The sequence below is a fragment of the Onychomys torridus genome, chromosome 4 (genome assembly GCF_903995425.1).
Source record: "Onychomys torridus chromosome 4, mOncTor1.1, whole genome shotgun sequence".
NCBI classification, from domain to species: Eukaryota; Metazoa; Chordata; class Mammalia; order Rodentia; family Cricetidae; genus Onychomys; species Onychomys torridus.
The window spans coordinates 60,341,908-60,367,762 of NC_050446.1; the positions used below are offsets into that span (position 1 = coordinate 60,341,908).

At 38.7% G+C, this 25,855-nt stretch overlaps 1 protein-coding gene across 1 annotated transcript in view; it reads left to right on the plus strand.

Moving 5' to 3' along the window:
* Positions 1-22,690, plus strand: part of Itgav (integrin subunit alpha V) — an 80,326-nt gene extending 57,636 nt beyond the window's left edge. Inside the window, exons 18-30 of the mRNA XM_036186638.1 lie at positions 823-960; positions 3,195-3,262; positions 3,895-4,042; positions 4,567-4,659; positions 6,668-6,747; positions 7,119-7,199; positions 7,590-7,695; positions 8,205-8,363; positions 9,290-9,388; positions 17,648-17,761; positions 17,857-17,964; positions 18,769-18,891; positions 19,136-22,690. Of these exons, the coding sequence (XP_036042531.1) occupies positions 823-960; positions 3,195-3,262; positions 3,895-4,042; positions 4,567-4,659; positions 6,668-6,747; positions 7,119-7,199; positions 7,590-7,695; positions 8,205-8,363; positions 9,290-9,388; positions 17,648-17,761; positions 17,857-17,964; positions 18,769-18,891; positions 19,136-19,231 (1,413 nt within the window). The 3' untranslated portion in view covers positions 19,232-22,690. The remainder of the gene's footprint in view (positions 1-822; positions 961-3,194; positions 3,263-3,894; positions 4,043-4,566; positions 4,660-6,667; positions 6,748-7,118; positions 7,200-7,589; positions 7,696-8,204; positions 8,364-9,289; positions 9,389-17,647; positions 17,762-17,856; positions 17,965-18,768; positions 18,892-19,135) is intronic.
* The last annotated feature ends 3,165 nt before the right edge of the window (positions 22,691-25,855 follow it).

Here is a 25,855-nt window from a genome sequence, read left to right on the forward strand (position 1 = left end):
AGGTTGAGAGGGAAAGGCCGAAGTTGAACAACTTAAACTACTTTAGTGTTCTGTTTCTATGTTGGGTAGTGGCCTGGGTGCTGATTTTACCATGTTGACATAAAGTAACAGCTCTGTTTAAAAGAAGACAAGAAAATCACTTATTCTGGGAATGTGAGTGACCATGGCCTGGAAGCCGCCTCCCCTGGAGCACAGAGGCTGTGTTGTGTGTGTTCTTACACACAACAAAGGAGGTTGGCGGGGTCATCAAGTAGGTGAGACAAAAAGGACAGTATAATATCTTCTGAAGAGTCCAGATGTCATATTTAACAAGGGAGGAAAATCTACAGGATTTTCTTTATATCGTACTTTGGTTGCTGGAGGTGAGCGATCCACCAGGCTCATGAATTCCAGGAGTTAAATCTAGCAATCAAAGAAGTAGGTCGGATGCCGTGATTTATAGCTAAGAGTTATTAAAAAGACAAATGATAGCCTCTTTATCTGCAGTATTACATCTCTCCATAATTGGCCGAGGTCAGCGGTTGGCAGGCTATTATATATGCCTGTGGTTTTTCCAGAGAACTTTGGTTGACAATTAACGTGCTTCATAGGTATTTTTGTGAGTCAAATTTTACATTATGAAAGAAAACCTGATGAGTAGTTCTTACTGAACAACCGTGTGAGTTTCTCTTCATGCTTGCTACAGTTACCACAGTGTTTTAGAGGTTGTTAGAATGGAAGGTTTGAGGGATGAATTCGGCAGGTTTTGTGGCTTCTCTGGTTGTGGATTCCTCCAAATAGTTTAGGTTGATGTCATCTTGACTTGAAGCTCTTTTGTTTCAGGATGAATCTGAATTTAGAGACAAACTCACCCCCATCACTATTTTTATGGAGTATCGGTTGGACCACAGAACGGCTGCTGACGATACAGGCTTGCAGCCCATTCTGAACCAGTTCACTCCGGCCAATGTCAGCCGGCAGGTAACGCACTTCCCAGTTTATTTCTCATCTCATCCTTTGATCTTTTGTTAAGGTTTTACAGTTTGTGTTTTTAAATATCATAAAGGATTGTCTTTATAGTGTTGGTAGATGTTTAACTACAGAAACCAGAGGGGAAATAATCCAAAGAGTTAGGTCTGAGATCTTTAAATCTTTTCAGTAGTGATATGCACTGGAAGACAGGGTCACATTTCATATACATAGAGGAGCAAAGTGATCCTAGGAAAATAACAAAATACCAGTTTATTTGTATGCGGATTTTAGTACTTACTGAACATCTACAATGCTTCTTTTATTTTGTATTGAAAAAGTATATATATATATATGTGTGTGTGTGTACTTTCATGTATATATCATATATAAGTATTGGTGAGCCCAGCACTGCTTGGTCCTGGAAACCTGACTGGGAGTGCTGAGGGAAGCTGGGGTCAGGTGGTGTGTATGCACTCTTATAGAGTGGCATCATCCATCACACAACAATTGAGACTGTGGTGTGATGGGCATGTACAGCACAGGGGGAGGGGCTAGCTAGTCTAGTCAGAGGTCTCTGGAAGTGAGCAGTCTCAGGCCCTAGACATCTGGGCGGAGGAAGCTGCAGTTGCTAGTTTTTACACACACTGCCAATTTTTGCACTGAGACCAGAGGAAGGCTTTGCCAGTTCTGAACCTCACCTGTATGGGGACGGCTCTGCCATTCCTACGGGTCTGAGGCCTTGGTCCTCGACACAGCCATGCCCATGACAAACAACACTCATTCACTCAGGACTCCATCTGCTCTCTACACGTTCCCTCAGGTCTTCCTCAGCTCCCCATAAGCAATTCTTTTCATAAGGCAACACAAAAACTTCAGTTTGGTAATTTTGCAAAAACCATTGCAAAGCTTCTCTCTTTAAATACTGTGATTTCCTATCTCACCCCTGGGTTTTATTTCATGTTCATAGGGCTAGGGTAACGCTATTCTCTCAGAATTCATTAGTGTATGTCTAGGTTGTCATATTGTCTTTGACCTCCTTCCTAAAATCTCATGAGCAGCTTTTATTCTGGGGGCATAACTGTAATATGACAACATAGAAAGCAAATTGAAATATCCTTAAAAGTTCATTATTTTATATATTTTAACAAACATTGTCTTGTTTTTACCTTGATAATTTACTATATGTGCCATTTATTTTAAAACTATCCACTGGGACTTGTGAACAGTTCTGTGTTCACAGTTCTGGATGTTTGGGGTGAGTGGGTGTTGTACCGATGGTTCATTTAATATGGGAGCATCTCAGTAGGTGTGCTTTAATGTGGTACTTTATTCAGAAATAACTTTTTACTTGTGTGTTATAGTATGCATTTTGTTATACGGGCTATGATTTTTTTATAATTTTATAATTATTTTAGAAATCTATCATTATTGTTACTATTTTTTGAGACAAAGTCTGAAAATAAAATAAACTGAGAATGACTTTGCCTTTATTTTCCTTTTTTTCCTCATGTTTTTGTTCCATGTATCCTACCAAGATCTATCTGTGTTCTTGTATTCTGTCTTTTGAGGGCTTTTTTTTTCTTCCCCTACACTCTTCTTTATGGTTCATTCCCATGGCCAGATGCAGAAAAAACAAGTTTAGACTTTTTGCTGTTTTCTTCAGGTTTATCATTTTACTGCTGTTTTTTTTTTTTTTCTTGTTCATTTCTTTCCCAGTGGGTTTGTGCATGCTGGGCTTATTTTGACTATTTTCTCCTTGATATTTGGAGTCAGTTTCTATGATAGCAGCCAAGGCCACTGTCTTAATGAGGAGTTCTTCAAGGGTGTTTATTTTGTCCAGCTCATACAGTTCAGACAGGAGCACAGTTAAAATGAACCCTCATCTCTGTTTTTTGTTTTTTGTTTGTTTGTTTGTTTTTTCAAGACTGGGTTTCTCTGTGTAGCTTTGAGCCTTTCCTGGAACTCACTTGGTAGCCCAGGCTGGCCTCGAACTCACAGAGATCCACCTGGCTCTGCCTCCCGAGTGCTGGGATTAAAGGCGTGCACCACCACATCCCAGCTGAACCCTCATTTCTTGTACTAGATTATATTCCAAAATGATAACAGCTAATTTGAGATATACAAAATTCTGAGCACTTATATTTCATCATTTTTTTCCCCTTACTCTTGATTTCCTACACTGATATGTTTAAAGATGAGTGGCCAGAATCCATGTAGAAAGTAATAAAATATTTTTCTTTTAGGCTCATATTCTACTTGACTGTGGGGAAGATAATGTCTGTAAACCTAAACTGGAAGTTTCTGTAGATAGGTAAGTTTTACTCCAAACAGTAAATATAAAATATAAGAATTTAAATGGAAAAGCACACTTTACTTTTCAAAATGCTGATGTTTCAAGGAAAAATACTTAATTAAAGGATAATTTATGATTAGCATATGATAATTCATGATTAGCATTAGTATAAGGCAATTAATACCATAGTTAAAAAATAACCACTATGCTTTCACTAGGTGCCTGGCTTGGCAGACTTATGACCATTAGCTTGTACCATGAGTCCTACTAATCGTCTCAATACGATCATTGTGGACATGCTCTGAACTGAGAAATGTCCTTACCAATATGACACAGGGAAGACCATCATGGAATGATGACCAAAGAGCCATTAGCAAGAAAAATCAAGGAATTAGAAGCACACGCACAGATATAATGTGACTTTGGTAATATGTGGTGTGTGACTAGCATCAGCATTCTAGTCACAGAGAAGAGCACTGAATTTGCACCCAGTGTGCTGTTTTCTGTGTTCTGTTGAGCTGTGGAGGAGCCTTGAACTCTCCTGAGACAGGGGAGGATGTCAGCGCCGTGACTTATCTCCTGTTTCTTTGAACAGTCCCACGCTCCCCATGTAGTCTTTTTCTCACTGTTGGATTTGAATTAACTTCCAGTGATCAAAAGAAGATCTATATTGGGGATGACAACCCTCTGACCCTGACTGTGAAGGCGCAGAATCAAGGGGAAGGAGCCTACGAAGCGGAGCTCATCGTCTCCATCCCACCGCAGGCAGATTTCATCGGGGTTGTCCGAAACAATGAAGTAAGCAAGCTGCCCCTTTGAAAACCACAGCACACTCCCAGGTCTTATTAACATTAATGAGGGAGTCCCTACTTAGCGAGGCCCAGGCTTAGCCATTCTCTCTGAGACTAAATTGCTAGACAATAGAGAGCATATCTTACATAATTCCTTTCAGGCCTAATACTTTGAATAATATATTGATGTGCAATCATTAGGTTTGCCAGCCGAGCATCTGAAAAATGAGGTCAGCTAGATAAAGTCTCTGAGCCTGCCCATCACATTGTTGGTCAGAGGCACTAGGATCAGAATCTAAGTCCTCAGGGAGCTTCCCAAGGCTTTCACATTTACATGCAGTGGTTGTCCACAGTGCTGGCTTCTTTTTCTAGTTGCTCAAATAGATTTATTTGCTTCATAGAGAAAGGAATTTCAATGTCTACTGGGTATTGGATAGGGACTTTGCAGTTTCTGCTCTCTCTTGGCTACTACTAATTTTCTTTCTACATTTCCCCAACCCCCCTCTTTATTTTCTTTTTTGTCCATCAAAGGCCTTAGCAAGACTTTCCTGTGCATTTAAGACAGAAAACCAAACCCGACAGGTGGTGTGTGACCTTGGAAACCCCATGAAGGCTGGAACTCAAGTAAGGCGTTTTAATTCAATTGATCTTTTTCCTTATAAATAGAATATAAATACTTCTCCCTATAAACATTTTTTTCCTCTAGGTTTCTTTATAGTAACTTCAAAATAAGTTGGGTTTTCCTTTGTTATTGTTGTTTGTTTTTGTGTACAGTGCTAAGGACTCAGCCCAGGACCTTGCACATGCTTGGAAAATGCCCTACTGCTGAGCTACATACTTAGCCATGTTTTCTTTGTTTATGTTTTTAAGATAGGATCTTGCTATGTAAGGTCAACATGGCCACAAACTCAAGTTCTTCCTGGCTTTGCCCCGTTAAGTGCTGTGATTACAGGGTGATGTAGACCACCATGGCAGCTCTAGGCAGTATCTTTATTTTTATTTACTTATTTATTTACTTACTGTATGTATGTGTGTTATGCCTTTATGTGCATGCATGTATGCCACTCACTTGTGTGGAGGTCAGAGGACTACTTTTGGGCGTTGATTCTCTTCTTCCGCTATTGTAGGACCTGGGAACTGAACACGGGTCATCAGGTTTGCTAACAAGTGCCTTTACTCACTCAGCCATTTCACTTGCCCTCAAAGTAGTATCTTTAAGTTACTGTTGATTTAGAGTTTAGTTATTAGCAGAGTTCTTTTCAGTTTAACTAGGATACTAAAATTATAGGTAAATCTGTATACTCTTCCATAAAAATCTCTTCACATTGCCTTAAATCTGGTGAATAGACAAAAACATGATTTCAACTAAGGACTAAAATCATAATTTTAGTATTTTGAGCTGCCAGGGTGTCTATGGAGCCTTGAAAGCCACCTTGTCAAACACCAAGACCTGTTACTCTTAGGTGAGATGATGCCATCTTACTAAAGCCTTATATCATCTAAGTAGGAGAAACTTAGTTGGGTGAGGCTCCCCTTCTGATGGTGAGCAGGAAGCTTAAGGGCAGGAAGCCAAGCACTCAGGGAGGCTCTTCCCAAGTCCCCTGGAAAGGAAACAGGCTATGTGTGTTACTGGTATTGAGGAAAATATGGCTGTACATGAGATGCTTTCCAAGCAGATTCACTGACTGGCACACTGATGGCAGTTATGTGCAGATCTGTTGCCATGATCTAAACATTGCATGCTTCTCTAAGTGTGTTTCCACAGGCCGTCATTATTCTGGATAGATGCTCCTTGGGAAAGAGCTTTTTATTTTCTAATTCTCTCTGGTTTTCTAGCTCATACCTCCTTTAGTTCCTAGTTTTTCCAAGTAGCCAACTCCAGTAATGTGAGTGCAGCCCCACAAAGGTGCCATTTTTACATACCATTTGTGTGATCCCCAGGAAGCCTGCTATCTTTTTAAAAATTTTATTTATTTTTATTTTATGTGCATTGGTGTTTTGCCTACATGTATGTCTGTGTGAGGGTGTATGGTCCTCTGGAATTGGAGTTACAGACAGCTGTGAGCTGCCATGCGGTACTGGTAATTGAACCCAGGTCCTTCGGAAGAGCAGCTAGTGCTCTTTACCGCTGAGCCCCGAAGCCTGCTATCTTATACCTTCATTCAGTTGTTTTCTTTAAGACCAATGAGTATTCTGCCTCAGGGCTCAGGATGTTAGGTACTGCGGAAGGGGACTGGAAGAGGTGTGAGTAGAGAGAGCCTGCTCTTGGTCCAGCTCCTCTAACTGGGCTCTGATAAACCCTCCAGGGTTTCCTGTCTGGCTTCTCAGCTCAGGTCAGTGGTCAGCTTCCTAGAGCGACTCTAGTATAAACTCAATTGCAATGTTTTCATTGCAACAACAAATACTGTAATTTAGAAAGACAGTTAATATCCTGTAATTAATTACATGAAGTGTGATTGTAATTAATAATTGTTAAGTAGCCTCCACTATGACATCAGTGGAAAATCAGATGTAATTACTTTTGTTCACTTTTACCATAAACTTACAAAAAGCACCTTTTCATTTAAATGCCAAGTTTGAAGTCTCTGGTTTAAGTGAGGCGCTGACCATCACTGTTACCCCTCCTCTCCAGCTGTCTGCCGGTCTTCGTTTTAGTGTGCACCAGCAGTCAGAAATGGATACTTCTGTGAAATTTGACCTGAAAATCCAAAGGTATGAAAACAATGGATTAGGCTAAAACAACCATTTTTCCTTATAAATATATTATATACTGCTCCTTAAAGATGGAATAAACTAAGTAGATTAAAATTTCAGTATTTTATTATGGGGTTCTTTAATCAGTATTTAACTATACAAATGACTGTCTTGTTAATTTGAGTTTGTAAAACAAAATTAAGCACTAGGAAATAAAATTCATCCTCAGTTTTGAAGGACATGGTAATTAAAATAATTGCTTGGTTGGTAGGACTTGAGTCTCTGTACCGCTTGGATTGTCTAGTTTTAGCTTCTCTTGAGTTTCCCCTTTTAGAGCTTTGATGATAAATGTGCCCAATTCAGTCCTGAGCATGTTTTTCCTTTTCCAGCTCTAATTCTTTTGACAATGTAAGCCCAGTTGTGTCTTACAAAGTTGACCTTGCTGTTTTGGCTGCTGTTGAGATAAGAGGGTAAGTGTGTGAGTCTCAAGTTGAATATCGAATTGTTGTGATTGCTTCTGAAACGTAGCTACTGGACCCATGGGCAGCCACGCCAGCTTAGTGCTGGTTTCCCAAGCAGTGGGCTCTGTAGAGATAAGACCCTGAAGGTGTCCAAAAGGCACAGTAACAGCAATCTTAAAATACATTGATTGAACTTCCATGGCAGTTGCTTACAGATTAATCTGATGTATGCTGATTTAACAAGTCAATTTTATACATAGAAAGCTTGTTAATTCATAAGCTTTTCCTTTGAGGTTTTTAAAAATTAGGTCTGATTTTATTCAACTGAATACAGAACACTTAGGAAAATGCACTATATTGTTCGATATTCATGGTAGGTTTTCTTTGGTCATTGTTTAGGGTCTCAAGTCCTGATCATGTCTTTCTTCCAATTCCAAATTGGGAGTACAAGGAAAACCCTGAGACTGAAGAAGATGTTGGGCCTGTTGTTCAGCACATCTATGAGGTCTGCAGTTATTAGACCCAATAGAAGGCTGGAGAAGGGGGGATGGGGCGATGGAGAGAGCAGCTAAACTTTTAAAACCCATCTTATACCATTTTGATGTGGAGTTTGCATAGTCTGAACATAAATACCAGAAGTACTGTTTGTAAGCTCATTTTTATAGACAAATATCTTTGTTTAAAGAAAGTAAAAGCATCTCTATCTGAATAAAAAATATAAATATGTTCCACAGTATTTTGAAGTTCTAAAAACTGGAAATGCATGTAATTAAGCAGTTTTATTGTCTTTACAGAGGCTATATAGTCAGCATTCTGTTTTCTTTACATTGTCAATCTGCACTTGAGAGATAAACATTGCTTGACTTTTATGCATAATGGTCATGATTACAGTCTAGTGGTAGAAACTGCTGATATTCAGATCCCATTGTTGATATGATTTCTAGTGATAACTTAATGGAAGGAAAATGGAACTAATCTTTATCCAAGGTGCTTACATTTTCTTTTTCTTATTAGCTGAGAAACAATGGTCCAAGTTCATTCAGCAAGGCAATCTTAAATCTCCAGTGGCCTTACAAATACAACAATAACACTTTGTTGTACATCCTTCATTACGACATTGATGGGCCAATGAACTGTACCGCAGATACAGAGATCAACCCTTTGAGAATTAAGGTAGTGTGTTTTAAGCAGCTCTTTACTGCCATGACTTTTTATTTCCTTTCTAAACACATAAATGAAACACATGAAATGAAAACCACTATTTCAATGTATGAGCTCTGTAAAAAAGTATTTTAGTTCATAACTAGTACACTAAAAATTAGTCCATTTATGTGATAGGTAAGAATCAATTCTGTGAAATCATAGTGAACCATATGTTTATGAGTGTTCCATAAGCCTCAGGAATTATTCTTGACCACTGCATCTTAGTTTATTAAATGTATTATATAAGGTTATTTTACTGTGGGAATTTCTGTCTTTAGAATAAGATACACCATTTTATTTGTGACTCTTGATTTACAGGGCCTACGAAAATGTTTATAGGATTTTATATATTTTTAGGTGATAGTGATTCTTTGTTCTACAATATATATTCACATAAGAATATTACATCTTATATAGTCTAAGGAAAGTTCAGGAAACAAATAAAAATAAGCCAGGCTCTATGGCACATACCTGTAATCCCATAACAAGTTTGAGGCTGTCTGGGATTACATTTTGTGTTCAAAGCCAGTCTGCTCTATACAGTAATATTCTGCTTCCAAAACCCCAAACAAACCAGACTCAAAACTCCTCTGGTGATGCTCATCATAGACGTACTGTAGAATCTCAGGCTCTCTTAAGCATTGGTATCAGTTTCCCTCTGTGGATGCATGGGAAAAAAGCAATGGTTAGGAAAAGGGTACATTAATGACTTTGATCTTTTATTTTCTGTCGTTTCTGTTCACTGACCACTAAGCGGTACATTTTCTGTCTTACCACATTTTCATGGACTGTGTGTTAATCCTATCTAAGTATCAATGCCCAGATATCAATGTGAGCTGTTTCCCATTGCCATTTAACCACTGCCTGACCACGCAATCCACGTCTCGTCTGTGCAGACCCCCGAAAAGAATGACTCTGCTCCTGGACCAGGAGAACGCAGTCATCTCATCACCAAGCGGGATCTCACCCCTGCTGAGGGAGATGTTCACACTTTGGTAAGTGCCATCCCACGGACGCACAGGCTAAAGACCTAAAAATACGCGATTGTGGGACAGACGGACACAAAGTGTCAGCAGCAGTGGGATCTGCATCCTTCAGTCCTCTGCTCTTCTTGTTCCCAACCGGTCATTTAATAGATCGTTTTTTGTTTGTTTGTTTGTTTGTTTGTTTTTTGAGACAGGGTTTCTCTGTGTAGCTTTGGTGCCTGTCCTGAAACTCACTCTGTAGCCCAGGCTACCCTCGAACTCAGAGATCTGCCTGCCTTTACCTCCCAAGTGCTGGGATTAAAGGTGTGCCCTACTATCCCCTACAATGACTATTAAAAAAAAAAAAACAAAAAACAAACAAAAAAAACCCCTGTGTTTGTGTGTTTTCATTTGTGTGTGTTTGTGTATTTGTGGCACACACTTGCCTTGGTATACCTGTGAAGGTCGGAGGGCAGATTTTGGGAGTGACTCCTTTGCTTCTGATATATGGGCCCTAGGGAGGGAATGAACTCAAGTCTTCAAGGTTGGTGATGAGAACCTTTACCTGCTAAGCTATCTTGCCAGCCCACAAACACGGTTTTTCTCTAACCTAGTTCTAGGTCCTTTACCAGGCTCATTGTTCCGATACTGACTTTGCCTTGCATCATCTTTTCAAGGGCATCATCTCTCCTGGTTCTCTGTCTGCACTCCTCCTCCTCCTCCTCCTCCTCCTCCTCCTCCTCGTCGGTCTCCATTTTCAGATCCCACATTGAACCTCAGGGGCTGTTCATCTGCTGATTAGAATTCCTCTTACATGTCTATCAGAAAACAGCTAATCTGAAAATACATCATGGAGTTTTCCCAATGCCTCTCTTCCCACGATGACCCATGTGTAGTGAATATAAACTCCATTCATTCTCTGTACAAATCCTTCTGTATCGCTCAACACCACCTGACATTTCATCAAATGTCATCACTTTCTACTTCGTAAAGCACTCAATTCTGACCCCCTCCACCAGCTCCACTCCTTCAGTGTGACTTAGACCACTCTCTTTCTCTTGACTTTTACCTACCGTGGCCTCTTATCTCCCCTAGAGTTTATTTACCACAGAACCTGTTGGGGTTCTTTGACTCCAGGACCTTCTCAGCTGACTCACAAAAATTACAGGTGGCTGGAGACAGAGGCCAGTAGTTTAGAGCATCAGCTGCTTCTCCAGGGGATCTGAATTTGGTTCCTAATACCCACAGCAGGCAGCTCTCAGCTATAACCACAGCTCCAGAGGGAGCCTACATGTCTGGTTTCAAAGAATACCATGTTTGCAGTCATGATTTCTTATCCTCATAGAGATACACATATTTAAAAATAAAATATTCATAAAAAGAAAAATAATCAGAGCTCCTAATGTAATAGGCTTTATAATGTAATAGTCTATAACCCACACACCATCTGGGACTGGCTGTCTCGCTGTTTGTACCTTGTCTCCCACACTTTGTTTCTCTCTTCCCCACTTTGCTTTAAAAAAATTAGTATTTATTTATTTTTATATCAAAATGTTTTTAATACGATATATTTTGATGAGTTCCTCCCAGATACTCCTCCACCTTCCTACTCACCTAATTTTATGTTCTTTTTCTTTTTCTCTTTGAAAGAAATAAGAAGAAAAAAATACAAAAAAATCCCACAAAAATACAGAAACAGAGGGGGGAAAAAAGAAAGCGAAAGACCAATAAGACAGAAAAGTGCCAAAGCAAAGCGAAAGACCAATAAGACAGAAAAGTGCCAAAGCAAAGCGAAAGACCAATAAGACAGAAAAGTGCCAAAGCAAAGCAAAATGAAAAACGTCCACAAGAATACTATCGAGTTCCTTTTGTGTTGGCCAACTCTTGCCGAGCGTGGAGCCTGCCCTGGAGTGTGGTTGATATAGCCAGAGAGACTCTTGGAGAAAGCGATTTCTCCCTTTGCCAGTGGGCATCAGTTACAGCTAGGTTTTTAGTCAGGGGTCAGACCCCATGTTCACTTTCCCTCAGCTCCCCCCCATCCCCACCCCCGCCCCTTGGCTTGAATCTTTGCAGGGTTTGGACATGCTGTTATGGTTTCTGTGAGTTCATATGTATACCAGTCCTGTTGTTTCCAGAAAACCTTTCCTCAGTCATCCATTACCTCTGGCTCGTAGAATTTTTCTGCCTTCTTTTCCACATAGACTTCACATTAAAACCTTAAGGGGAGGAGCTTTGATAAAGACATCTCATTTAGGACTGAGTACTTCAAAGTCTTTCATTCTCTGCACATTGTCCAGTTATGGGTCTCTGTGTTAATTCTCGTCTACTGCAAGAAGAAGCTTCTCTGATGTGGGTTGAATTAGGCGCTGACCTATGGGTATAATAGTATGTCATTAGGAGTCATTTTATTGGTATGTTTCTTAAGCAAAATAATAAATAGTATTAGGTTTTTCCCTTCTCCCATGACCTATCCAGTCTCAGGTTCTTGGCCACTGTTGTGTAAATGGACCGCATTTTCGTTATCCATTCATCAGTTGATGGACATCTAGGCTGTTTCCAATTTCTGGCTATACGAATAGGGCGACAACAAACATGGATGAACAAGTATCATGTAGAGTCCTTTGGGTACATCCTCAAGAGTTGTATAGCTACATCTTAAGGTAGACCAATTCCTAGCTTCCTGAGTAGCTGCCACATTGGTTTCCACAGTGGCTGTAGCAGATTGCACACCCACCAGCAATGAATAAGTGTTCCCCTTGCCCCACACCCCCACCAGCATGAGCTGTCATTTGTTTTATTGATCTTGATCATTCTGCCTCCGGTAAGATGAAATCTCAAAGTAGTTTTAATTTGCATTTCCCGACCAGGGATTAAGAGTGCTTAACATTGCTTTGTTTCCCAGCCTTTTGTGTTTCATCCTTTAAGAACTCTTTGTTTAATTCTGTGCCTTATTTTAATTGTGTTATTTGTTTTTTTGATGTTCAGGTAGTTTCTTTTCTTTTCCTTCTTTTTGTATTCTAGATACTAACCTTCTATCAGATGTATAATTGGTAAAGATCTTTTCCCTTTCCGTAGGCTGCTGCTTTGCTCGAATGGTGATGTCCTTTGTCATATAGAAGCTTTTCAGCTGTGTGAGGTCTCATCTACTAATTGTTGGTCTTAGTGACTGACTGGACTAACAGTGTTCTGTTCAGAAAGTCCTTTCCTGTGCCAACAAGTTCAAGCCTGTTCTCCATTTTCTGTTCTACCAGATTCAGGGTATCTGGTCTTATGTTGAGGTCCTTGATCTATTTGGAATTGTCTTTTGTGTAGGGTAATAGATATAAATCTGTTTTCATTCTTCTACATGCAGCCATCTAGTTTGACCAGCACCATTTATTGAAGATGCTGTCTTTTTTTCAGTGTGTAGTTTTTGCTTCCTTGCTAAAAATCAATTTTCTGTAGCTGTGTGGACTTTTGTCTGGATCTACTGTTAGAGCCATAGATCAACATGTTGGGTTTTACTTCAGTACCATGCTGTTTTTATTAGAGCTCTGTAGTACAGTTTGAAATCTGGAATGGTGATACCTCCAGCAATTCTTTTATTATGCAGGATTGTTTTAGCTATCTTGAGCTTTTGAGTTTCCATATGAAGTTAAAGATTGTTTTTTAAATTTTTAAATTTTTTTTTTGGGGGGTGTTTCAAGACAGAGTTTCTCTTGTGTAGCTTTGGAGCCTTTCCTGGAACTCCCTCTGTAGACCAGACTGGCCTTGAACTCACAGAGATCTGCCTGCCTCTGCCTCCTGAGTGCTGGGATTAAAGGCGTGCGCCACCACCGCCTGGCTTTGTCTTCTCAAAAGGAAAAGAACTATTGGAATTTTGATGGGGATTGCTTTTGGTAAGATGGCCATTTTCACAATGTTAATACTACTGACCCATGAGCACACATTCTGGTCTCTTCTACAGTTTCTTTCTTTGCTTTGGTTTAATACAAGTCTTTCACTTGGTTGGTTAGAATTATCCCAAGATTTTATTTGTTTGTTTGTTTGGTTGTTGGCTGTTGTGAAGGTGTTGTTTCCTTGATTTCTTCCTCAGTCTGTCATTTGTATGTAGGAAGGCTGCTGATCTTTATGTGTTAAATTTTAAATCCTGCTACTTTGCTGAAAGTAGAGGTTTCCTGGTGGAGGCCTTAGGGTCTTTTATGTATAAGTAGATATCATCTGCAAATAAAGATATTTTTATTTATTCCTTTCCTATTTGTATTCTCTTAATCTCCTTCAGTTGCTCCAGCTAAGACTTCATATTGAGTAGGTATAGAGAGAATGGACATCATTGTCTTGTTTCGTATTTTAATGGAAATGCTTTGAGTTTCTCTATATTTAGGTTGATGTTGGTGACAGGCTTGGTGTAAATTGTCTTTATTATGTTGAGGAATGTCTCTTGTATCCCTATTTTTTATCATGAAAGGATGTTGGATTTTGTCAAAGATCTCTTGTACATCTAATAAGAAGATGATGTATTTTTTTGTGTTTGAGTTTGTATAGTGGATTACTTTATTGATTTATATATGTTGAACCATCCCTGAATTTCTGGAATTAAACTAACTTGACCATAGTGGATGATTCTTTGGATGTGTATTTGCAAGGGTTTGTAAGTATTGTATTGATAAATTTATGTTCATAAGGCATATTGGTCTATAATTTTTTTTGTTGGATCATTTTGTGTGGTTAGATATCAGGGTAATTGTGGCCTATTAAAATAATCAGGCAGCGTTCCTTTAGTTTCTATTTTGCAGAATAATTTGAGGAGTATTGGCATTCATTCTTCTTTAACGGTCTGGTAGAATGTGGCACTGAATTCATTTGGCCCTGGACTGTTTTTGGTTGAAAGAGTTTTAATTACTGTTTCTATTCACTAGGGGTTGTAAGTTTGTTTAAGTTGCTTATTTGATCTTGATTTAACTTTGGTAGGTTGTATATTTCACATATATCTTTAAGGTTTTCCAGTTTGGTGAAATGTACATTTTTAAAGTATGTCTTTATGATTCTCTGAGTTTCCTTGATGTCTGATGTAATGTCTCCCTTTTCATCTTTAATGGCACCAATTTGGATCTCTTCTGTCCATCTTTTAGTTAATTTGGCTAAGGATTTGTCTGTTTTGTTAATTTTCTTAAAGAACTAACTCTTCATTTTATTGGTTCTTTGTTGTTATTGTTCATATTCTACTGATTTCAGCCCTGAGTTTGATTATTTATTGCCATCTGTTCTTTTTTGTGTATTATTTTATCTTGTTGTTCTATAACTTTCAGGTATGTTACTAAGTTATTAATGAGATTTCTCCAGTTTTTTTGATATAGGCACTTAGTGCTATGAACTTGCCTCTTAGAATTGCCTTCATTGTGTCCTGTAGGATCAAGTATGTTGTATTTTCATTTTCATTCAATTCTAAATAGTTTTTAATTTCCATCTTAATTTTAGCCGTGACCCATTTTTCATTCAATAGTAAGTTCAGTTTCCATGAGTTTGTAAACTTTCTATTGTTAATATCTGGGCTTTAATCTATGGTGGTCAGGTAGGATGCAGGGTATTATTTCAATTTTCTTATATCTATTGAGAGTTGCTTTGTGCCCTAGTATGTAGTCAACTTTGGAGAAGGTTCCATGAGTTACTTAGAAGAAGGTATATTTTGTAGTGTATGTGTGAGATGATCTCTACGTGTCTGCTAGGTACATTTATGAAATTATTTAACTCCAGCAATTCTCTGTTTAATTTGTGTCTGGATGATCTGTTTATTAGCAAGAGTTGTGTATTGAAGTTACTCATTATCACTGTGTAAGAGTCAATATATGATTTTGCTGTACGAGTGTTTCTTTTATGAACTTGTATTTGGTGGATAAGTGTTCAGAATTGCAATATCTTGTTCATGGATCTTTCCTTTAATTATACTGTGCCCTACCCTATCTCTTCAGATTAGTTTTGCTTTGATGTCTTATTTCTGAGCAATTAAAATATCTATATCTGCTTGCTTCTTGTGTACATTTGTTTGGAATACCTTTTTCTGTCCTATTACACCTAGGTGATATCTTTTCTTGATATGATGTGTGTTTCTTGGATGCAGCAGAAGGATGGATCCTGTTCTCTAATCAAATATGTTAGTCTGTGTCTTCTTATTAGGGAATAGAGACCATTAATATCAAGAGTTATCAGTGATTTCTGTTTATTTGTTCTTTTTTTTTTTCTTTTTGATTTACTGTTCTGGATTATTTATTCCTTTGTGTCTATTTAACTTCTTCAGACTGAAGTTTTCCTTCTAGTGCCTTCTGAAGAGACAGAGTCTCTCACTGAACCTGGACCTCTTTGATAGGCCAGACTAGCTGGCTAACGAGCCTCGGGGATTCTCCTGTTTCTTCCTTCCTAGCAGTAGGATTGCTAGAATGTGCTTCTGTGCCTTTATTCTGTGGGTGCCGGGATCAGAAGTCAGTTCTTTATGCTTGCCAGCAGGCACTTTACTGACTCACACACCTCTACTTCTTGCTTAATTCTATTCTCTTGATTTCTATGTGTTTTTTTTTGTTTTGTTTTTTGTTTGTTTGTTTGTTTTTTTGAGACAGGGTTTCCCTGTATAGCTTTGCACCTTTCCTGGAACTTGCTTTGTAGACCAGGCTGGCCTCAAACTCACAGAGATCTGCCTGCCTCTGCCTCCCGAGTGCTGGGATTAAAGGCATGCGTCACCAATGCTCAGCTTCTATGTGTATTCTTAATGGTGATAGCAAATTATTTTTGTTACTATAGCTCTATTTCCCTCTTCCTTTCTTTCCTTCTTCTTGTTCTCTCTCTATATATTTTTCTTTCTCTCTTCCTTTCTTGATCTCACTGTAGCTCATGTTGGTCTGGAATTTGTACTGATCCTCCTGCCTCAGCTTCCTGAGTGCTGGGAATACAAGCTGGAGCCACCATGTTTGGCTTATTTTCTTCTTTTCAAGGTGATTTTGAATGTATGGTAGTTATAGCAACTCCTTATGGACTTTCAGGTTAGCTTGGACATTTCTTCGGGCCATTTGTATCTTATTAGCAGTTTGTGAGTTTGAAAACTCCTGCCTAGAACACAGGCTCTCCAGTTTGCTCTTCTTTGACTCCTTCCAACAGTATTTCTTAGTTGTTAGTGTACCAGCTTTGCACTTGTAACGGTTGAGATGCTTAGTGTCCTTTTGGATGCTGTTGCTAGTGTACAAACTCCAAGTCGTTTTTGTATGTTGAACTTGTACCCTGCAAGATCTTGCTGTTTTTTGTGTCTGTACTATTAGCTCTTTATTAGTTTTAGTGTAGTTTGCTTTTTGTTGTTGTTTGTTTTTGCGTACCTATTTAACATGTAAGATCTTTTCATCTACTGAGAGAGAGCTTTTCTTTACCTGTTCACTATGCTGCTGTTGAAGCACGCCGATCGGAACTGTGCAGTTGACTAGAAGCGGCATGCCCACACCCCTTGCCTTGTCTGTGGTCATCTCTGAATGTAGGGTTAGTTATGATTCTGTCAGATGCCTGTTATCGGGTGGAGGAAGCTCATTTCTCCTCCTGGTGCCTCTCACTGGACAGCACTGCTGTGAGGTGTATGCCTGTGACATCGTGCAATGTGACCAGCACACGGAAGGTGGTGGATATTTGTGTCCCTGTGTGCCTTCAAGTTCTTGCTGAAAACACTACTTATGGCAGATGTCATCAGCATGTGATTTTTTCTCTCTGCAGGTCTCACACAGAAGAACAATTAAAGGTTCACTGCTTCCTTTGCTTTTCTACAGTGTTACTGTGATCCGATGTTTATGTCTTAAAATTACCACGTTGAGGGGTTGCCTAAAGAATGTTGAGTTGTCGTAAAAACGAACTTTTCGATATTATATATTTTCTGTTTCTAGAATAATTTATGTTTAAAAAAAACAAAACAAAACAAAACACTGCTTTTGCTGGTTGTGACGGCCCATACCTTTAATCCCAGCACTAGGGAGGCAGGAGCAGGTGGATCTCTCTGTGAGTTCCAGGCCAGCTTAGTCTACATAGTGAGGTCCAGGACAGCTAGGACTATAAAACAGGACCCTGTTTCAAAACAAACAAAAATTACAACAAAAAGCAATGTAACAAGAGCACAGAGTTAACTGTTGGCTTGTTTGTTAAGCGTTATTCCTAAAATACAGAACGATCTCTACAATTTCTCTTCCGCCTTCACGTAAGAATGCTTCATGTTCAAATGTTAAATGTTAATGTTAAAAAAAGACAATGTGGTCTTATTTTGTAAGTAAAAATGATTCATTCTGGCAGGGTTGTGGAGTTGCTAAGTGCTTGCAGATCGTCTGCCAGGTTGGTCGCCTGGATCGTGGGAAGAGTGCCATCCTGTATGTGAAATCCCTGTTGTGGACCGAGACGTTTATGAATGTAAGCAGATAGATGTAGCAGCAGAGTCAGACATTTTTCTGAGGAGTAGTAAAGGCCTGCTACCTAAGAAACCACCTGTTGTTGTTCCCATTCAGAAGGAGAACCAGAACCAATCTTACTCCCTGAAGTCGTCTGCTTCATTTAACATCATAGAGTTTCCCTACAAGAATCTTCCGATCGAGGATCTCTTCAACGCCACACTAGTAAGCCACTGGGTTCAGAAAGTGAACGAATGCACTCAGTGCAAACACTTTCAATTTTTTTAATGGAAGTTTAACTACAATAATTGAAAGTAATGAAGTTATTTGAGAGGATTAACATTTTAGACTTGAAAGCATTTCCTTCTTTTTTTAAAAAATTACATTTGTTGTGGTGGTGGTGATGGGGCACATGTCACAGTGTGCCTGTGGAGGTCAGAGGACAATTTTCCAGAACGGTTTTTTTTTCCTTCCATCATTTGGGACCTGAGGATTGAACCTAGATTACCTGAGGATTGAATCTAGATTATCATTTGTGGCGGCAACTGTCTTTAGCTGCTGAATCATCTCACTGACCCAGGATTATACCCTTGTCCTATGGTGCCCTTTATTCCCTTATCCTAGAGTCACTAGAGCTGGGCCTTTTTCTTTAGTGCTTTGTCTTATGTAACAGGTTTTTTTTTTTTTTTTTAAACTGTATACCAAATTTGTTGGGAGATGTTTTTGGTTACTTTCTCCTCACTAAGTTATGAGGTTGGTAACTAACTACAATAAGTAAACAAATTTTGAAGATATTTAAATATTGAAAATGGGATCAGCTGTCATGATCTGTATTGGGTTATTTTCCGGTCATTTCGTATGAAACCTGATGGGAGCTTTGTGTGCATGCTGTTGACACCTAATGTGGACTCACTGAATTATTGTGTGGAAAAAGAACATAATGTGAATACCACTAAAATAAAAATTAAAAGTAAGTCATGTACTGACCAAGTCAGAGAGCTGTCTAAAGCCCAGTGTGTTTCCCCACAGGTCACCACTAACATCACCTGGGGCATTCAGCCGGCGCCCATGCCTGTGCCCGTGTGGGTCATCATCTTGGCAGTTCTCGCGGGGCTCTTGTTACTGGCTGTTCTGGTGTTTGTAATGTACAGGGTAAGTAATGGACTTTGGGAGGGAAGGGGAGAGACGAGGAGAAAAAGGGAAGGCATAGTGGGGGGGGGGTGTAAAGAGTAAAGAAGAGAAGAAACGGAGCCACAATGACGCTGGTGAGCCGGGCTCATTTCAGGATGGGAAACTAAACAAAAATGCCGTTGGAATTTTCAAGCTGTTGATAGAGTCACTCAGTCGTATTTTTCACCTTCTGTTGAGAGAGCTATGCTTTTTCTCTGACTGACAGATGGGCTTTTTTAAACGTGTCCGACCACCTCAAGAAGAGCAGGAACGAGAACAACTCCAACCTCATGAGAACGGCGAAGGGAACTCTGAAACCTAACTGCGGTTCTTAAGCTGCGCCGCTTCTGGATCCACTAAAGTTACCACTTTGGTGATAGATTTATACATCTTTCATGAAGAACAAAATCCCAAGATTGTATTGCCGAGGGTACCCAGTAGCCTCGGTTTACCCACAAAACTGAAATGAGTATTTGCCAACTTCTCTTTATGAATAGGTTCAGCTTAACATTTACTTCACATACACTGGCGAGTGTTTTTATGCATTTAAGTGAGGAAATTTCAAGTGATAATCCTTGTTCAGTGTACATAAGGCACTTGAGTTACCACATTATATAACACGGTACCTCTTCAGTTACTGTTTCTAATTTACTATGTGAGGTTTCTCTCTTCTTCGATGTTATGTTAAAGCAATTAGGAGTTTTAAAGCAATTCAAATTTAGACCTTAGCGTCAGTAATTTTGCACAGGTACTTAGAACATTAGTATACATTACACTACAGTTGATTTCGTAAGCTGCTGAAGACTCTGAAATTGCATGGACTTAGATTTTAATATCATTTATGTAGTAGAACTTTAAAAAAAAATCTGATACCATCAAAATTCTTTCCTGGGGCTATAGCTCACTTCAAAGCATGTGCAAGTCCCTGAGTTTAATCCTCAACACTGGGGGAAAACAGTAGTTTCCTGTATTAACAACGGTACAGTATTTTTATACGGAAATTAGGTTTTTATTTATATTTAGTCTGCATTGTATTTTAGCTTTTGTAATTTAAATTCTATATCAAATCCTTTAAACCATTTCATGCTGAAATTCAATAATTAAAAATACTCATTAAGCAATAGTTTGATCTCATCTGAGTAATGATGATGATTGAAGCCATAGGAGTTGGAAGTTGTTTCTGAGGTACATCTATTTCCTTTGTCTGGCTGTTTGCTACACATAAAAGGTCAAAAGGCCCTCTCTGTGGCTCTCTGCTGTAACTGCCCATCAAAATGACATTCTTTAATTAGACCGGAGCTTCTAATTGGTGTTAACTTATTTTTCTCCTGTATTCATAATTTCCTTCTATTTCCAAAATGGAGAATGGGTCAAGACTGTCTTTATTACCTGTAGGAGCCTGGATCTCCCACCCTCACCCCACGAGAAATGCCTGGAATTAGCATTCCAAAGGTAGCTGGTGGTTTGCTTCTAGCATGGGTATTACCTCAGGTTAAGCAAGCAATGCATAAAACCTGCCTCAGCTGTCAGAATAAATGCTAAAAAAGTATTTTTATAAGCAGCTCAGGTTACTGACAATCTTCTAAAGCTTTCTTACATTTGTTAACATAAATTTTCTGGGGCTTTAATAAAGGCAGCAGAGTTAGCAAGTTATGGTCTTAAGTGGCTCTGATTTATTCACAGTTCCTCAAGGCCATGGGATGACTATCAATTACAGCTATTTTTGTGCAATTACATCATGTTATGCGCTAGAAGTTGAGAATTTTAATAGCTTTTTAAACTGTCCTCATTAAAGAATGAAAAATATTTCTCTTAAATAATTGAATATTTTTCTACATTTTAAAAATAAGTGAAGTTTGTCTCACCATATCTTGTGTTAATTCCATGTGCATATGGCTGAGCTAATTTGGAGAATTTATTTTCATAACATGAAGCACATTTCGGTGAATTGTACAAGTTAGAATAGAGACAGGACCCTATATTTAGCTTTAATGAACTTTTAATAACTTTTGGGGTATAAAATTTTTTAATGGCTTGTAAGATCATAATTATATGCATAAGTATATTTTTAACCAATAAATTTAAATTCTTTTAAGAAATATTTTTATCTTAGGGCCAAGTGTTGCCCACCACCATGCAGTTACTCAGTTGGCCTATAAAAACTTTTACCTTTTCTGTCTACCTGTATAATAGCTGTCATTCTTGAAAATCAATGAAATCCACTCTGGCAATAGAATCAGTATTGACTTTTACAGTTATTCTTTTATGGCTTCTTTGCCAAGGAATAACTTTATGTTAGAGTTTGAAAGATGTTGCAACTGGAAATTAACATGGGGTGTAGTTTTCTACAGTCTTTGAAAAAGTATAACTTTGTATCTCTGTAAAATTAGCAACTGTTATTTCAAAGTCAATTCTGAAAAGAATGTTGATTTTTTTATTCTATAGCAGCATATGAATATATTCGACAGAATATCAAAAGATCATTTTAGCTTCATATTTGTAATTTACTGAGAATTAAAATTCATTTCTAAGTATAAAGTTCTCATCATCTAGTTCAGAAAAAAAAATTGAGTGTTCCAGAGGACATTTGACACATGTGAGAAATATTGACACCAATACTGATTTCTTCAGAGATATTTTTTAGAGTTGATATTTTAAAACATCTGTGTCAGGATCAACCCCCCCCACCCCCACTTATGTTTAATTATCATCATAACTCTGAATAACTATAAAAGGTGAAGCAGTCAAAAGGTATTGTCTTAATTCTACTTGAATTATGAAATTACTTATTAGTTAATCCTCACGAATACAACATTATTTATGTAGTGAGGAAATTGACTAATAGCAGACAAGTTTTGCTGTTGCTTTAAGACAGCAGTGTGGGTTTTGATAGTGAGCCTAACCCCAAGGAGGGATTTCTGTGGCAAAGTACAGATAGAGCAGCTGGTTCTTGTAGGGCAATAGAGTGCTAAGGTGGCATCTGTTCCCGTGTGGCAGAATGTCCTGAAGAGCCTCATGGAGAAGGAGAGTTCTAGAATACCTGTGTGGCCATCACCTATCTGAATGTCACCTTGTTTTTATTCATGGGTGGCTTGTATATTTAATTTGATGAGTAAGGGGAAAAGACAAACAAAATTGTGTTATGGGATCCAAAAAGACAAATAAAATTGCTTAATGTCTAGTGATTTGCAAAAGGTCTCTGAACTATGAACCTGTGGATGTGCTGTCTGCAGTATACACTGGCATTCTGTGTGATTCCTGCTATGGTATGCTTTCTGTGAGGGGTACTGGATCTTTGGTATTTGTTGTCATTGTTCTCAAGTGCAATATAACAATGTAACGAAACATATAAGTCATTATTAATTTAGTAAGCCTAATCTCAATAGAGACTTATTAGTATTTGTTGTTGTTGTTAGCAGAAAATTCTGCTGTAGTTGTAGATACACAGGTGAAGTTTTTTACTTCTAAACTATTCATTCTGCATTTTATTTTAGGTGGAAAATGAACTGTTCCATATTTGTTTTAAAACACTTTCATCATCTTGGGGTAACTTAGAAGGTGTGTCTGTCAAATTACTTTGCTCTTTAAGTAACATGGAAGGTAATTTTCTTTGGCTTCTCTCGTGATCGCCCACATTGGGTGAGACATAAAATGAGTCTGTCCTGAAATCTGCCGTTTGCTAACTTGGTTTGAGTTAGTACAAGTAGGTACCGCGTTCTGCTTTGTTTCCAATGTGTAACTTGGGACTGTACAATAAACTTGAACATATGGTGCCAGCTTATGTGTGGATTTTACCCTCTCCTACGGTCTCTTGTTTCTTAGTCTCACAAACCAGCAATAACACACCCAAACAGTGACTTCAGCGTGGTGACACAGCTCTTTAAAAGTTCACATTTTCAAGAGGGTTAGCTATCCAAACCAAAGAAACGAACAAACCAAGAGCAAAGGGATCCTAATATTAAGCCACATTCTTAGAGAGAAAATACATTCTTAGCATTTCATTAGCTCTGGAAATAGTAGAATCGCGCAAGTGAGAGCGCATGAAATCAAAAGGCTTCTAAGTGAGATCGCATGAAATTAAAAGACTTCTGCACATCGAAGGACACAGCAGAGTGAAGAGGCTGCCTACAGAACAGATGAAAATCTGCTTTACGGCCAGCAGAGGATTAATATCTAGAACATGTAAAGAACTCAAAAAACTAAACTCCACACAGCTAAACCATCCAGTCATTTAAATGAGCAAACAAAATTCTCAGGCTTATTTCTGAAAAGATGAAGACTACGTAGCCAGTAATACGTGAAAAATGTTCAATATCTTTAACCATCAGGGAAATGCACATCAAAACTACAGTTCAATTCAATTCCAACCTAGTCAGAGTGGCTGTCATTTAAAAAGCTAGCAAGCAAACAAGCACTAGGGAGCATGTGTCCAAGAGGAACTCCTGACCATCACTGGAGAGAATATAAGCCAGAGTAGCTACTATGGAAACCAGTATGGGAGTTCCACAATAAACTAAAAATAGAACTGTCATATGACCCAGCGATAACAGTTCTGGACATCTAAGCATACACTTGATCACCCATGTTTATTGTGGCATTGTCCAGTTCTATTCACAATAGCCAAGCTGTGGAGTCAGTGTAAGAGTCCATCAATGGATGGATGGATAAATGAAATATGTATTTACAATAGGATTTTGTTTTTGCAATTAATAATGGCATTAGTTGAAGGAAATAAATGGGACTGGAGTTCAACACATTAAGTAAAATAAGAATCAGGAAGACATGTTGTATGTTTTCTCTCGTTTGTTGATTGTGGCACGCGTCTAAAATGACGTGAAAGTTGAAGGGGAAGAGGAAGGCAGGTGGTGGGGAAGAGGAGGATGAAGAGAGGATGGATAATACAGTGTGTTCATAGTACCTGATACATTCGAGAAAATGTGAATCTGCACTGTGCAACCCATTGCTTTGAAGACTAAAATACACTAAGAAAATTGAAGTCTTTGGGGTAAATACAAATTTGCTGGAAATTTAAGAATATTTGTATTTCTAAACAAATGATATCTAATCATTGCACAGAACTCCCATCAGGTTGCTTTAAGTAATATACATTTACCTCTTCATTTCTAAAGTTTTTATGTCTGTACAATTCTAGTGGAATAAAATATTCCTAATACCCAAATCCAAACAGCTACCATATTCCAAACTTCCAGCTGTGAGGTTGGTGATCAGTGTCAAGATGTGTAATTGGTAAAGACTGCACATGCTACAAAATCTGAAACACTGCTGACCCCATGAATGTCAGATAAGAAAGCTCAACATGGAAGAAGTATCCTATATAAATTTTATGGAAAGTGCTTTCCAGAGTGGTGTTTGCAGTATATCACTCTCTCATCATAAATGTTTGCGATGGGAACAGTAGGCGGGATGCAGATATTGTACAATGTAACATTGTAACCACATTAATGTACAGTTTTAGATTTCCTGTCCCAATATTCATGGAACTAAAGTGGCTGGAAAGTAATACACACATGTCATGATTTTTAGAAATAATTGGGTAGAAAACTATTTGTTAAAAATGGAGCATTTTTCCTGGCATATTGGTGGGTTTTAGTGTCATTTTAAACACCATGGTCCTAGATCACCTTTCTCACAGTCCTTTTTTATCCAAGGAATGTTCCTGCAAATGAGAGGCCATTTGTTGCAAAACACTCTTGCTTTAGTTTCAAACAGAGCTTCAGTTAACACAGCAATACAGTTCTGAGCTGGAGAGAGGGCTCAGGCGCTGTAGACCACAGCAGTGCATGATAATTTGGCTTTTGTTTTCAAGCCCCAGATTGTGGTTAGACACTAGAAGGAGTCTTGGCCCTGTGGGAAAAGTTTTGTAAAAGAATATGCATTTGTTTACTTTAAGGTAAAATAACTATGTAAGATACTGATTTTTAAATGTATCTCATCCAATGTTTTTTTGATTCATGAGTATTTAAGCCCTCATTGAATCAGATAATGTGGATTTTGTAAATTCCACAGATAGTGCCCATATCAACTGCATGAGAAATGGAACACATTAGAACCATCTGAACACTTAAACTTATCTCTAAAAACATGCCACGATGTTGACCGACACAGATCACTTGTAGTAAGGCTGTGTTTTAGCACTTTTGTTTACAGAAGGTTTGATGGTGGGAAAATAAAGGTGATTTATCAGCAGTCAGGTCTCTGGAGCTGTCTCCATGTACTCCTTTCTGCTCGGATGTTGAGGTAGCTTGGACTACAAAGCAGGAAGACAGCTTGAGGAGGCTGAGGAAGGCTCCCAGCCAGGAGCCCCTCTGCCAATACCACCTGCTCACACAGGCAAAGCCGACAGAACCAAAGTGCAATGTGAGGCATCTCCCTTTGGCATCTGTTTTCCAAGCAACATGTAGTCCATATATATTTTATAAAAGATTCACTTTAAAAATCAATAAAAGTTGAGACTAGACATTTCGAACTGTAAATGGCAATGGCACATATTCCTGGTATAAAGCGTGGGCAAAGCGCTGAGCCTCTCAGGTGTGTACTGCTTCCATCTGGATAGGAAGACAATGAGAGTTGCTTTTCAGAGCTGCACTGAGAATATAAGGAGAGAATGCCTGTAAATGTCTTATTTCATTTTATATAGGCATTGTTTTTATATTCTTGACCACAGCGATTTCCCACCACTGTGTAGACTGTTGTCTCCACCACGCCGGAAACATTGAGGGGGATGATAACCTTAAGATCGAGGAGGGCAGGGAGAAAGCAGCTCAAGGGCTCTGCCAGCTAGGAGGCAAAGAGTGACATCACAGCCAGATGAGACCTACTATATGTACTTCCTGGAGGTGCTCCAAATACAAAGCATGCTCGTTTGTCAAGCTGGGTTCCTTCCCTGTAGATGTATGCAGTACTCACTTCTACCAGCTGATCTCGA